The 14580-nt window shown below is 36.3% G+C and overlaps 3 protein-coding genes across 3 annotated transcripts; 2 read left to right on the forward strand and 1 right to left on the reverse strand.

Moving 5' to 3' along the window:
- The first annotated feature begins 1003 nt into the window (after positions 1 to 1003).
- Positions 1004 to 5734, forward strand: LOC107863727. Its single transcript, XM_016709832.2, has 6 exons — positions 1004 to 1316; positions 2231 to 2434; positions 2822 to 2901; positions 4314 to 4389; positions 4979 to 5056; positions 5161 to 5734. The coding sequence occupies exons 1-6, from the start codon at positions 1206 to 1208 to the stop codon at positions 5278 to 5280; spliced, it is 669 nt and encodes a 222-aa protein (XP_016565318.1). The 5' UTR covers positions 1004 to 1205; the 3' UTR covers positions 5281 to 5734.
- A 228-nt stretch (positions 5735 to 5962) lies between these two features.
- On the forward strand, positions 5963 to 10566 carry LOC107863733 (outer mitochondrial transmembrane helix translocase). Its single transcript, XM_016709841.2, has 6 exons — positions 5963 to 6631; positions 7897 to 8197; positions 8792 to 8950; positions 9533 to 9828; positions 9949 to 10062; positions 10186 to 10566. The coding sequence occupies exons 1-6, from the start codon at positions 6425 to 6427 to the stop codon at positions 10195 to 10197; spliced, it is 1089 nt and encodes a 362-aa protein (XP_016565327.1). The 5' UTR covers positions 5963 to 6424; the 3' UTR covers positions 10198 to 10566.
- Positions 10567 to 10636: 70 nt separating this feature from the next.
- Positions 10637 to 14166, reverse strand: LOC107863739. Its single transcript, XM_016709854.2, has 3 exons — positions 13635 to 14166; positions 11295 to 11655; positions 10637 to 10930 (listed from the first exon to the last, which is right to left on the reverse strand). The coding sequence occupies exons 1-3, from the start codon at positions 13995 to 13997 to the stop codon at positions 10728 to 10730; spliced, it is 927 nt and encodes a 308-aa protein (XP_016565340.1). The 5' UTR covers positions 13998 to 14166; the 3' UTR covers positions 10637 to 10727.
- Positions 14167 to 14580: the final 414 nt, after the last annotated feature.

Consider the following 14580-nt stretch of genomic DNA (forward strand, 5'->3'; position numbering starts at 1 on the left):
TAAATAAATTATCTCGAAATTACTAATTGGATCACCGTGTTCTTCGTGTAGGATCATTTCCCAAAGGTCGAGTTTGTATTGACACTGTAGGAAGAAAGGTTGATATTTTTCTAAGAGGCTCACCCAATAAAAACTTATCACGTGTTTGAATCAAAATTCCGAGGTGATCATCGTTGCACAACTCAGCAGCAACATTGCTTCCAGGGCTTATACCTATCCTACCCTCAAGGACAGATAAAAAAAATATACAATTCAAGATAATTAATCCCGAGATAAGTAATCACATGCATTTTATCCCAACCAAATATGAAATAAACTCATCTTTTAAATTAATCTCGAAATTAATTATCCTTATCTCTCCTACCAAATGCCCCCTTTAGTGTGTTATGTGTAACAAATATAGCCATAGTTTTCACACAAAAAATAGGAACAATACATAAATATGTCCTTTTTAACTCAGCCTCAGATTATATTTGTGAACTTTAATTTTTAGTGTACACAAGTTAAAATTTAAACTTGTATAAAATTAAATAAGTAGACACATACGTCATATGTGACATTTATATGGTGTCCTATGTATATTATACCGCATAAAACGTGCGTATCTACTTGTTTAACTTTATAAATTAAAGTGTTTATTTGTGCACACTCAAAATTAGATATATTAGATGTGATTTGAAGATAAGTTAAGTAGCATATTTATGTATTACAACAATAACCACATACCCTATATAATTTCATAAAATGGGGTCTCGAATGGGTAAAATGTACGCAGTCAATATCACTACCTCACAGACATGTTTGTGCATTATGTATACCTAAAAACTAACTTTCATACCTCAATTATCCATGTTTCATTTATTTATGTGAACTATTACTTCATATAAAAATATCTTGACGCTAAATTGACCTACACGCGCCTATTATCAAATAAAAATAACATTTGAATTATTCAATATCATCGTATATTTTACTACAAATAGATTGATAGTTTGATAGGTAATGAAACATTTTTGGAAAACGAAAGGCGCCAAACAGGACCCATAAGATATTCCTTTTCTTAAGCGGCACTGTTCCCTAAACATACAATATACTATTCACCAATCTTTTTTCCAACTACTAATTATTCCTTAATCCTAACCTAATCTAACTTCGCCGGCACAGATTAATGCTACCGTCGCTGCCGCCGTTCACTTTCTCCGGCAATGAAATCTCTCACTTCAACTTCAGCTCGACTTCTTTCTGCTTCTCCTTCCTTACGATCTTCTCTCTTGCCAACTCTCCATCGAGTTCGACTCCGCAACAAGCTTAATCTGGTAATTAACTTAACTAACTTTTACTTACATGTCAACTTAAAACTCGTATTAGAATGAAAATGAGTTCTATAGAGCTGAAATCGGATAGCCATGGAGTAACCAAGAGGTCATAAGTTCAAGTTATGGAAACAACACCTTGCAGAAATGTTAGGTGAGGCTGCCTATAACAGATTCTGAGTCCGGCTGCGCATAGCATGAGCTTTAGTGCACGGAGCTGTTATTATTATTATCTTTTAACTGTGGACTTCAACTAAGTTGAGATTAACGTGTATTGTAATGAAATGAGCTCAATAGAGCTGAAATACGGGAGACTTAGTAATGGGTAAAATTGTTTCCACTTGACCATTGACCAGGAGGTTATGGGTTCAAGCTGTGATTACATTACCTTGCAGAAATGTAAGGTGATGCTGCATATAATATACCCTTGAGGTCCGGCCATGCATAACACATTAGCACTCGCTTAGTGCACCGAGCTGTTATTTTTTCTTTTTAAATTTATTTAATATAGTGGACTTCAACTAAGTTGGGATGAAGGTGAAGTATATTGTGAATTTCAGCTCCTTGCAGGAATGTAAAGTGAGGCTGCATACAATAGACCCTTGAGGTCCAGCTGCGCATAGCAGTAGCTTTGGTGCACGAAACTACTTTTTTTAATAGTGGAGTTGAACTAAGTTGGGACTAAGGCGAGGTATATTGTGAACTTTAGCTCCTTGCAGGAATGTACAGTGATGCTGCGGATAATAGACCCTTAAGGTCCAGCTGTGCATAGCAGGAGCTTTAACGCACAGAACTGTTTTTTTTTTTTCACAGTGGAGTTGAACTAAGCTGGGATTAAGGCGAAATATATTGTGAATCTCAGGTTGATTGTGGAGTTTGTTAACGTAATAATGATGTGATTGTTATTGATTTTGTAGAGAAGATTGAGGAATGGAATTTGCAGGGCGGAGTTTGCAAATGATGTACCTTATGCGGCTGCTATTGGTGCTTGCATTTTCAGCTCATGGGTATTCCCGACTATTTACAGTAAGGATGATGATGGTGAATCCGTGATTGATTCTGCTGATGCGAGGTTTGCAGTCATGGGAATTATCAGTATCATTCCGTATTTTAATTGGATGGTGAGATTTTTCTCGTTGCATATTCATCATTATTTGTTTTACATTTGAATTCAGGGTTTAGGGCTGAGGAAGATGAAGGGTTGTGGTAGTTTGAAACCATTTAGCTGATTCATATAGCTGAGCCTGATTAACTTAGTTTAGTGACAGAGCTAGGATTTTCTGTACGGGGTTCAAACTATGAAAAGTAAACTCACAAAGAGGCCAAAGGGGGGTGGGGGCGGGAGTTCAGCATATACTTTGTACAAGATAAAACAACTTTTAACTATACATAAATGGTGTGATTTTCTGTTGAAGGGGGTCTGGATAACCCCCTTGACCCTACTTGGCTCTGCCGCTGCTCGGGATTAAGGTGTGATTGATTGATTGATTTCCTGGTTTACTTTGTAGAGTTGGGTTTTCGCGTGGTTGGATACTGGGAAAGTACGTTATGCTATTTATGCTCTTGTGTATTTGGCTCCATATTTAAGGTACGATGCTCTCAAAACATGAGTTTTCTAGGTGATGTTGTAATATAATGTCTTGTCACCAGCCTGAATGTGTTACCAAGATATCAATTAAGTTGAATAACATCTTGCTCAACTAATTAGCAAAAGACAATTTATTTGAACAAATTTGAAATTTACTTATTATCAAAACCTTTTAGTCCTCTGGTTTCAGATTACTATTTTGAAAGAGCTATTCTCATATATCTGGGATGTTTCTGTTACTCCAATTAGTGTAGTTGTAATTTTCTTGTGAACTTTCTGCTTCTTCGTCATCAGTTATATGAAGTTGAATCTTCTAGACTATGAATGGAATTTAACTTGCCTGATAAAAAATTTACGATTTTTAGAATATCTGGAAGTTCTCCAATTGCTTGAAGATTAGTTTCGACTTATTGTTAAACCTGTTTCTCATAGAGCTTGACTCAAGATACGAAGAAAGGATTATATAATCCTTCAACAAATGATTAAGTTTTCATGATGATTTCCTGCCAACTACATATTAAAAAATGCCTTTCCATCTGATAACTGATGTGTCTAGCAAGCTAAACAACACTGCCTGAATACAAGCTCTGCACGGACCTGAAGATTTTCTATACGTATACATGATTTTCAGACTGAACTATAAATCCAAGTGAACTGTTATAGTACTCTTGACTTTGATAAGCTAGATTAAATGCATTTGTTTGCTGGTATGAATCCAACGCATGTGTCCTCGAAAAAAGAAGAAGAAGAGATTCCGCTGCCTGTGTAAGTATCCGGAAAGAGTGTGTCAAGTTTTTCATTTTCTAATTTTAGGTGTTGCTTGAAGGATTCACATAAAGTGCTTTTGGCCTTTCTACAATAGTCAGTCGCGGTCATGGAAAATGAAGGATCCGTGTTATTTAGATGACAAGATAGAACTCTATGGGTCAGTTTGGTACAAAGGAAAATGTTTTCCTAGAAATCTAGCGGTCTGCGTGATTACCCTTTTGTATTTAGTTTAAAGATTACCGTTTTGCATTTAGTTTGAAGATTACCCTTTTGCATTTAGTGTATTGTTGGAAACAGCCTTTTGACACCCTTTTTTAAATAAGGTAAAACTAACAGCCTTTCAACACCCTCCGCATGTCAAATATGGAAAATAACTTTATTATCTATAGCCAGTACTCAACGTTGCTATAGAACTGAAAAGATGGTGAATAGCTTTTCCTAGAATAATCCCTTGAATAGTGAAAGGTCTCACTTGCTCTTTTGGTCCTTTCTTGATAACATCAGATCCTCTAGGAAGTTGGTATTCTCTGCTGTTGTAGCTTTAGGCAAAGGAACTTATCAACATTTTTTGATGTTTAATTAAGTCATTTTGCCTTGATATTTATAACCAAGCATTTCATTCTGATGCTCTTTATCATATGCAGCACCAATCTGTCTCTATCTCCTGAAGATAGCTTGCTACCCATTGCTAGCATCCTCTTGTGCATCTTCCACATTCAGGTAAACCTACAGTCTTTCTCAAGTTCGATATATCAATTATTCTGAATACGATCCTGGGCCCGGCTAGCACAAAATTTATAATGGGAAGAACACAGCATTTCAACCGTAATTTTTTCCCTTCTAAAAGTGGGAATTCTTGAACTTTATTCCTGTCCTTAGCTGGTTTAGTATTTGTGTCCTTTTCTTGATAGATTCTACTTTCCATATTGTTTTCCTATTTCCGAATAAAGTTATAAATACTCGGTAGACTCATTGTTTAGGGAAAAATTGGCTACTGCGACTACAAACAAAATTGTGAAGTTGGAAGCGTTATAATTTGGATTGAGCTTGAAAATTATTTTTAAGCTTGAGTTCTCGATGGAATTCTGTTCTTCCTTTTATTTTAAATCGTTGTTCTTTCTTGTCGTTCTTTTAAGGGTGATTTATTTCATATCATTTGTTATCATAGCGTTAGGGTCTGAGATTCCTTTTGTTCTTAGTAATTTCTATAATTCTATAATTTCTTCAATTCCTTTATTAATTAGTTTATTATTCCGCTTTGTGTATTTCGAATTGTATCATCCTCATTGAGACCTTCATCTGGTTTTAGCTGGAAGCATTCAAAAGAGATGGAGACGTTCAGGTTTTGGATAAATTTACAGAGACTTCAATTGCCACGAAGAAAGATGTAAGAATGTCAGAAAGTGTATCAACCACGTGAAGCACTTACTAACACATGTAAATGATTTAGAAAGTTTATCATTCTTTCTAATCTTTCAAATTGGTATGTAGGAGGAAACATACAATCTTACAAAGTTGCCTTCAGCAGATGAGATCACGAGGCCGGAAATTTCTGGAAGACATGAAAATCCTGAGCACTTGAATGAAGATGGAGAAGATTTTACTTCTTAGTTGAAGGGAAGCACTAAAATTTGCCTGTTTAAGACTAGAGTTTTGATGAGCTGAAAGCCAATCGTTGGAAGGAGAACAATCATATGCTTGAGTGCAACTGTAGTTAGTTCACCGACCAAACGATAAGCAATCCTCTGAACACAACGGATTGATCTTAACGTGCTATATGATTCAGCTCTGCACCAAATATCTGAATGGTTTCTTATCAAGATTGACTCAAGGCATACCATCTTTCCACAATTGTATGACTGCCTCATTTGTACTACCCTAGTAGTTTTGCTGGTTTTTTCCTCACGATGTTTCTCTTCCTGAGTTCTACGTATCAAGGGAAGCTTGTATTCTTAGTATTTTACGGCAAATAAAGGTTCATGCCGTATTGGCAGGTCTCAGCTTAAATTGTGTACTGTCATCATGAATAATTTTATATCAGTGTTTTTAATCTGCAATTCTTAAATTCCAGTGTATGCAGAACATTATTTATCACAGTTTCGTATTTATAAATTAGCTTTACGTGTGATACGTGATGGTGTTACTAAAGGAATGTTATTTGTGCTAGTATAATGGAGAAGTTAGAAATATGGACAAAGGTTGTGGTACGATGGATAAGATTTCCTCACCGTAGATCTTGAGTTTGAGCTCGAATATAAAAAGTTCTTGTTTTGAATTACTTTCCCTTTAGACCAGCTTTATGACTTGCTTGATTTATTTTTTGTTGAAAAAAAAAAGGAAGGTAGCAAATGTACGTTTTCCTCTAAGAACAGACGACTCTTTTTTTTTTTTCAATAAAAAGGGAAACATATTAGAAATCAGAATATTCCAATCCCATCCTACATGGTTTAATTCTTTCCTTTTTTGAACCCAATCTAAATAGTTTAATGGACGCCTTTTTTTTAATTGGTAATAATGTTATTTATCAGTTAATCATAATTAAATAGTAATAGTAATATTAACACCCAATGGGCAAAAAAATTTTTATTTCATTTTGTTTGTTTATAAAATAAAAACTTGAGCAGTAATTCATTTCTGCGCCTGGCAATTGGCGTCACCCAACAAAGCTTTGTTAGTTATATTAGTTACACATTCTCATCCCATCAGCATCAGTAGCAGAAGAAGAAACCCTAAAAAGCTACTTTCTGGTGAATCAATGGCGGGAAGCAGTACGGATGCTACGGCGAAGCTGATAAAAGACCTAATGCTGTACGCAGCAAGCGCAGCATTAAGCATGGCGGTATTATTTGTCGGGCTTCGGCATTTAGACCCGAATCGGGAAGCTTCAAAAAGAGCTCTTCAATCTCGCAAACAGCTCTCCAAACGATTAGGTCGCACTCTTATTCACATCACTCCTTATGAGGTACCTATCTATAATAGTACGCATCTAATTTTCATGAGCTAGGTAAAAACAGTACTCCTTCCGTTCCAAAATTGTCGTCACAATTTACTTTTTGAGAGTTGAATGAGATGAACTTCAATTTCTTATCAATAATGAGAAAAGTTGCTACTTATAGTACTTCCTGTGTAGTTTTTGAATATTCAAATTTCAATATTAAAATATTGAATTAATCTAATCTAGTTTAGCTTGAAAATTAGTCAAATTGACTCTCGAGAGACGAAAGGTGAAGACTATTTTGCAACGGTTAGAGTACATAACAATTAATCGAAAATTCTTAAAAGGATATTTTTGATTTAAAAAAAATGCTTGATTCCCAAACATTAGTAGTTTGTAGTGTTATTTGATGATGTATAATAGAAATGAGTGTATTAAGGCTTAATAGTGGTAATGTGCTTTTTCTTTAATGCGCTCTTATAGGTTAATGGTGAAAAATACAAGTATCCCGTTTTTTGAGTTTCATAACTGAACTATTAGGTGTGGGATTTCATAACCGAACTATTGCCAACTATCTATGAAAACACATCTGAACTATGGATTGTGTAATTTTCCTACCTGAAAGTTCAGGTATGAAACTCAAACAATCAATAGTTCAGGTTTGTTTTGATAAATAGTTGGTTATTGTTCAGCTAAGAAACTCTTACACCTAATAATTTAGGTATGAAACTCAAAAAACCGGGATACTTTAGGTGTGGTTTTTACCCTTCAAAGGTTTGAAACTCAATGGATAATGGACCCATCCTTCTATCCTTCTCCATTTAAATACCAGGATCTTTTCTGTGTAAAACGTACATCTAACCCACACATCATAGGCTGCGCTCTTCTCACTAGAGTGATGATACTTAGTGTTTCTAGGAATCCTTAGCCCTTCTATAATTTGTATGTTGTAGGAGATTTAGGGAATCTCCTAGTATTAGGGACGGGAGCTAAAAGAATTAAGAGACTATGGGAATGAAATGTGCTCCAATATAGTGACATGGCTGTGTAAATTCATAACCAACCCCGACTAGCTTGAGGTTAAGGTAAATTAGTGACTATCAGAATGAAATGTGCATAAATATAGCGACATGGCAGTGTAGATTCACGACTGATCTCGACTAGCTTGAGATTGAGGTGTAGTTGTTATTCTTGGTAACCTTTTACAGGATATGTTGCGTGGGTTCTTGTGGTTTGATTCTCTTGGGCGATTGGTCTTTTCATTTTCCAATTTATTGAGTAATTCTTTGCAGGATATAATTGCTGGGGATGTTGTGAATCCAGACCACATAGATGTGGAGTTTGATTCGATTGGGGGGCTGGATGGTATTAAGGAAACATTGTTTCAGCTCGCCATTTTACCTCTGCGAAGGCCAGAGTTGTTTTGTCATGGGAAACTGCTTGGTCCAATGAAAGGGGTTCTGTTGTATGGACCACCTGGGACAGGAAAGACAATGCTTGCTAAAGCGATTGCCAAAGAATCTGGTGCCGTGTTCATAAATGTCAAGGTTTCTACTCTAATGAGCAAGTGGTTTGGTGATGCCCAAAAACTCGGTAATTCAAATTTTCTTCGCATCGCTAGCTAAGTTGTTACTAGAAGTCTAATTGGATTTTTGTTCCGTCGTTTAACTGGAAACATCATATCAATTGATGTGACGAATTTGGTAGTACAATTAAGAAATTGGAGGAGTTGATTCAGCATGCTAAAATTTTGATAAAAGAGAAAATACTTCCGTGCACTCTCAGGACGAGACATATTGCTCAATGTAACTTCTTTTGGGGCTGAATTTCTGATTTTCTATTAAGGAGCTACTCCAATCTGCCATTACAGTTCCATAGTGGTACCGAAAGGAAGAAAGCCGAAAGATTCAGAGTTTCTGGAGGTGTTGGGTTTTAGGAAGTGAGGTTATGGAATTTGACATGCTATTGTCCTTCATGAGTGATTTTCGTAGATGGTTTGGCCTTCTATTGCTAACAATTGTTGTTATTCCAAATTAGGAAGGAAGAAGAAACTGGACAAGACTAGACTGCATATTGATTTTCATACTATATCTGCATTTACTAGCTTTAATGTCCAATTAGCCATAATAAGCATATGACCTTTTTTTTTTTGTCTTTTCCTTTCCTCTTCCTTTTTTCTTTTGGCAGTTTCTGCTGTTTTTAGTTTGGCCTACAAGCTCCAGCCAGCTATAATATTCATTGACGAAGTTGACAGTTTTTTGGGCCAGCGTCGTGCAACAGAGACTGAAATGCTGACTAGCATGAAAACTGAGTTCATGGCCTTATGGGATGGTTTTACTACTGATCGTGAGTGTAACAATCTGCATATGGTTTCCTTTTTTGCCTTAAAGATGATTTTAGGAAGTCCTGTGAATAGCTAGTTTCTTTTTCCAACTGCTCTTTGTTTTCAAATTCAAGCATAATGCGAGCTGTACTCATGGAACCATTCTTTGTACTTGCACATTTGTGACTTCTTTGTTTAAAATATTTCTGTAGCATCAAATCATGGTGTTTTAGAAGTATGCTACACAATTTAGTATGTTGTACTTTGATTATATACAATTCTGTTTCAGTAGTTTAAATTCTATCTTTTTGCTGCAGGGTACTGACATATTTAGCTGCCCTGGTAGCATGTAGTACTTTAGTTGTTGGTAGATTATAACTTCTCCCTAGTTTGACATGCTATCCCCTTTTCACTCCGTGCTTTTCGTATGAGTTGCTTGCAGAAAATGTGGTTGCAAATCTGATCTTTCTTCTCTCAAACTCTTCAGCTCTAAAGAAACTTAGGAAGTATCTCTTATTCAGCACTCATTTTGACTAACATAATAGTCATTGGTGAATGCTATACCACATATAAGTGACAAATGAATGAAGTTTCCTTCTCTGCAGAGAATGCAAGAGTAATGGTCCTGGCAGCGACCAATCGACCAAGTGACCTTGATGAGGCAATAATTAGACGCTTTTCTCAGGCATTTGAGATTGGAAAACCTTCTCTTAGTGATAGATCTAAGATACTGAAGGTAGTTTTGAAGGGTGAGAGAATTGAAGATAACATTGATTTTGATGGACTTGCTGGCATGTGTGAGGGATACACTGGTTCAGACATTCTCGAAGCCTGCAAGCAAGCTGCCTTTATTCCTCTTAGGGAGTATTTGCAAGACGAGAAGAAAGGAGGGCAATCGCAGGTGGCTCTATACACACACACACACACTTCTACAAGTTGTTTTGTTCTTCGATTATCATAGATCAAATGTCACTGCATTTTATTCCGACTTAAAAAAAACATGGTAATTGTTATGTTACAGGCACCAAGGCCATTGTCACAGTCTGATTTAGAGAGAGCTGTGGCTGAATCAAAGAGGACCAAGGTTACTGCTAAGAAACCAACTATTGTGAGCTTTCGGTTGGATGATTGTGAGGTTCGCTTCTACTTTTCGATTATATCAAAATGTTTATTTGTTAAGTGTGGACCGATAGATGCTAAAACGTGACAGATTATTGTTGTCTTTTCTTCAAATAACAAGACATTCTCTTACTTTCAGGAGTTAGACTGAGACTGGCACCGGTTGATGACACTAGACATCAGTTGAAGAGATCATTCTGCGTTGCCCTTTCTTGAATATCAGTGCTCTAACCTGTTTAGGAATTGAAAGATATATAGGTCACTTAACTTGCATTGTTTCAATGTTGTAAATACCATGAAAGATGGAGTCACTGTTACAAGGTTCATTCCCTCGGTTTAAAATTCTCTTCCACGAGAGTTTAGCCTAGCGTCTAGCTGCAGTAAATTCATCTGGACTTGTCCCATAGTTTTTGAAGACTTGGTCATGTAATGTTTTTGTTGTGGAAGTATCCAAATCATTGCTATTCCAGATAAATTGAACGATGGAAAATACTCGAGTGCAGTTTTATTTCTTCTGAAACCAGTCCCCTGTGAATGATCGATATTTTACTAGATTTATAGATAGTTGCAGTAATTGGTGCTTACGGACATAATTTCAAGTATAATTCTGTTTAGAGCAATTGCTACAAAGTTAATTAACTGTATATACACTTACAGAAAAATAATTAGGCAACTGGGTGTTTAAATTTTATCGGTCTCTGAAATTGATCTATCAATGGGAAAAGGGCTCAAAATCCTCAGCTTAAAGCATAAATCCAGGCCAACCCCAGCAAAAAGAAAGATCAAAAGATTCTCAGAGACATAGACCGCGCCATCAAGAGCATGAGACCAGAAGCTGGCTGCATCCAATTCCAATGGCGGTTCACCTCCAAGTGTAGCAAGACCTGCATTGAATGGAATAGAATCCTTTAACTTAAAAAAACAAATTATCGCGGAAACTTTCTTTGGCAAGAGCAGGATCATATGTACAGTCAAAATGCAGAATGCGTCAATTTATAACAAGGCAGCAAATTGGATTGAACTGAATCTGAACTCAGCTAAGGGATAACGTTGAGAACATTGTTCCTCAGCAAACTGAACCTGTGATCTTGTCAATCAATTACTCGGCTAATTGAACCCTTGATCTAATCAGTACGCCCTGGGGTAGGCCATACTGAACCCGCCATATTCTAAATACTCCTAAAATTACACAAGAAAATGGAAGGAGAAAGGCGACAAATTACAACGTCTAGCATGAGAGAATAGTACCTTTGACAACGCCAAATGCTGCAGATGTTCCTGACTTGAGCTGAAAATTGTCCAAGTCCCTTCTTACAGCATAGCGGAAGGTTACACCAAACAAAGCACAACTAATAAAAGTGATTGACAGAGGGAGTATTAGCTCCGAACTGCTGGTGATCCGACTTAAGGAAATGGGAAGTCCTGCAAGTGTGCCAACAATTGCAGAAAGTGAAGCTGCTTTTATGGATTCAACTCTTTCCTCATCTCTAGTCACCTCATCCCCGTCTGTTGCATCTCTCCTTCTAGCATCACCACCAACGTTGAGGGAACGCTCAGCTTCTTCAATCATTGCTCTTGCTTCTAAAATATCTTTCTGGCATTCTGCAATCTTCAATCGCATTAACCAATCAGTACTTTAACTATAGCAGAGGACATAACAACAGTTGGTCAAGAAAAGCTTTAATGACATCTTTAGAACATCTGAAATACTAAGAACACTGTAACATCATTCTTAAGACATTCGGAAACTTGAAGCACACTCGTTTGTTAAGGTGCTAAAACATGTCAATCAATCATTCAACTATGTGTCAATCCCAACGTAATAGATGTCAGTTCTAAAAAATACATTGTATCCATTATGCTCTATTTATGCAAATTAGCGGTTCCTAAAGTTAGATTTTGTAAAGCTCACTTTTACCCCATACAGACATACAAGGTGTTAAAACGTGATTTTGTAACTTTGGATAGAGGTTGCTTGAGAGTCCCCTTTGCCCGGGGTTACTTAGTAAGCAGTTTGTTTACAGTCCTCCTTAGGATAATACATTAGTTATTTGGAGCACATAATCAAGTAACTCTTTTTTACTCTCAAAAAAATCATAGAATTGACATTTACAGACTATTCTAAAACTTCCAAGTAATTCGAATCATTGCTCTTGATTTTACAATGGTTAAGCAATTGCAAGTCAAGGCGATTGATTCCCACTGTGTATTTAGGTAAGAACGATCTATGCATGACGTCAAAAAAATCTAAGAACGAATAGTAATCCCTGTCTATATAAAAGGAATATCTCAAACAAAGTTCTTCCATCCCTTAATAAATCTATCTAGACTAGTACGATGCGATACAATACGAGACAATGACATACAATTGAACGTGCACAGGGCTTCCTGTGCCCCAATGCAATGATTCACTTGTTCCTTTGTAGTTTATACATAGAATTAGCCAGTCGAATGGTGCATATGCTTATTCAATCAAATTATCATGCAAGAAGAGCTAAGACAAAATAATTTGGGTACGAGGAAGAAGGGAGAGAAAGGATATAATTTTTCTTTTTGATACCGTGGTGTCTAAGCCAGCTTTTGCGCACCTCAACTAATTCCACACGATACCTATCACCCCCACCAACAATAGGTATCCAGTAACTCTATTCATCAAGGCATCCAGGACCTCAACTAGTTCTACAGGATGCCAATCACCCCCACCAACAGTAGTTATCCAGTAACTCTATTCAGCAAAGCAACCAGGACCTCGAATAATTCCACGGGATATCTCTCACCACCAACAAAAGGTAACCCAGTAACTCTGCCCATCAAAGACAAAGACACATGAAAAGAAACCACCCAATATTTTTGTTTCTGCTAGGATTTGAACCTGAGACCTTATAGTTCTCATCCCAATTCATTGACCACTATACCACAATCGAGAAAAAAAGATTTTAACTGATGTACACTGAGGATGTAGAAATTTCTTGCACTGTCAATGTATCAAGATCAGAACTACGATCCACTATTTGAATATAGAAATTAAACTGAAAAAAGGTGATCTTTACTTTTCCTAACATGTAAGCGTATATTCTATATTGGCCAGCTATAACAACAACAACATACCTAGTGTAATCCCACATAGTGGGTCCTTGGGGAGGGTAGGTGTACGTAGACCATATCCCTACCTAGAGGTAGAGAGGCTGTTTCCTATAGCTCTCGACAAGTTGAAAAGCAGATCAAAGCGATCGAAAAAGAAAAAGACAGAAATGAAAAAGCCATGACAAAATACTACAGAAAGCATCATAAATCATACTAAAAGTAACTAAAAAGAATCGAAGTACAAGAAGCGGCAGATAAAAATAGAACAGAAATCTAGGACCAAGAAACTACATAAGTAATACTACGACTGAATGGGGCCCAGCGTGGTGTAAATTCGTATTAGTCGGACTCCAATGCGGGTACCAGACACTGGACGGGAAACCAAAAAAATAAAAATACTACGACTAGCAGTACAGAAGGATAAGCGGACCACACTCTACTACATGCTAGCCTACCACTGCGATCTCTTATCTCATGTCATGTCCTCGATAAGCTAAAACTAACCTCGGAAGCTCTAGTTTCGAGCTGAGTGATATAATCCTTCAACAATTTAGCTTCCAATTCTTGTCTTTCAATTTCAGCAAGTTCTTTCTTAGCCATTTCAACTCTCTGTGTTGCTTTCTCCAATCCATCAAGCAATACCTTATTTTCTTCTCTGTTCAAAAGTTCGTCTACTTTTTCATCCACCATACCAGTCAATGCATCCTTCAAATTCTTCGTCGTTTCTCCATTTTGCGAGCTATTAATGCAATTTATAGTTAGAAATTTTACAGGCCGTGAAAATGGAGCTGTGCCTGAGATATTAAATCTTTTGGTGAAATGGATTTTTGGGTATGGTAGTAATGAGGAAATTGAGGTGGTCTTCATACTGTCCTCGTGCTCACCAAGGATGTGCAGGCCTATTCTTCTTATCTTCTTAGGAGAAAATAGTTTGGTCTCCTTCTCGAACTAATCTTGATTTTTAAGCGAGATTTGGAAAGATCATTCTTCTATTTACGAGGTCAAGGGGTGTCATTTTCTCTTGTATTAATATTATTCTTACAACAAGTTCACAATATTCCGACATTTATCTTTAGTAGTAGTTCATTATATTAAAAATAAATATCGAATAATGGGTGTTCATTTTCAAAAGTTATTATTTTATGTTTATTTTAGTTTTGTTATTAATTACTGATTATATGAAATGCATTTCACAAAAGAGTAATATACTAGTAACTCTATTGTTTATTAAGACATATAGCAAGTCAATTCTAAATAACTAAAACGAAAGAATTATATAATTACATGAGTAATTCATATACACGTGTGTGTGTTATAATACTAATGAATAAACAACCTAGTACTAGTATAAAATTAAATGTTTAGACGTTGAAACTTTGATGATTCTATCTTGAATGTCTTTTTTTTTTTTTTTTTAATAATTAAGTAACAAAGTGATTTGTGTTTATAG

Source organism: Capsicum annuum, chromosome 1 (genome assembly GCF_002878395.1).
Source record: "Capsicum annuum cultivar UCD-10X-F1 chromosome 1, UCD10Xv1.1, whole genome shotgun sequence".
Lineage (NCBI taxonomy): Eukaryota > Viridiplantae > Streptophyta > Magnoliopsida > Solanales > Solanaceae > Capsicum > Capsicum annuum.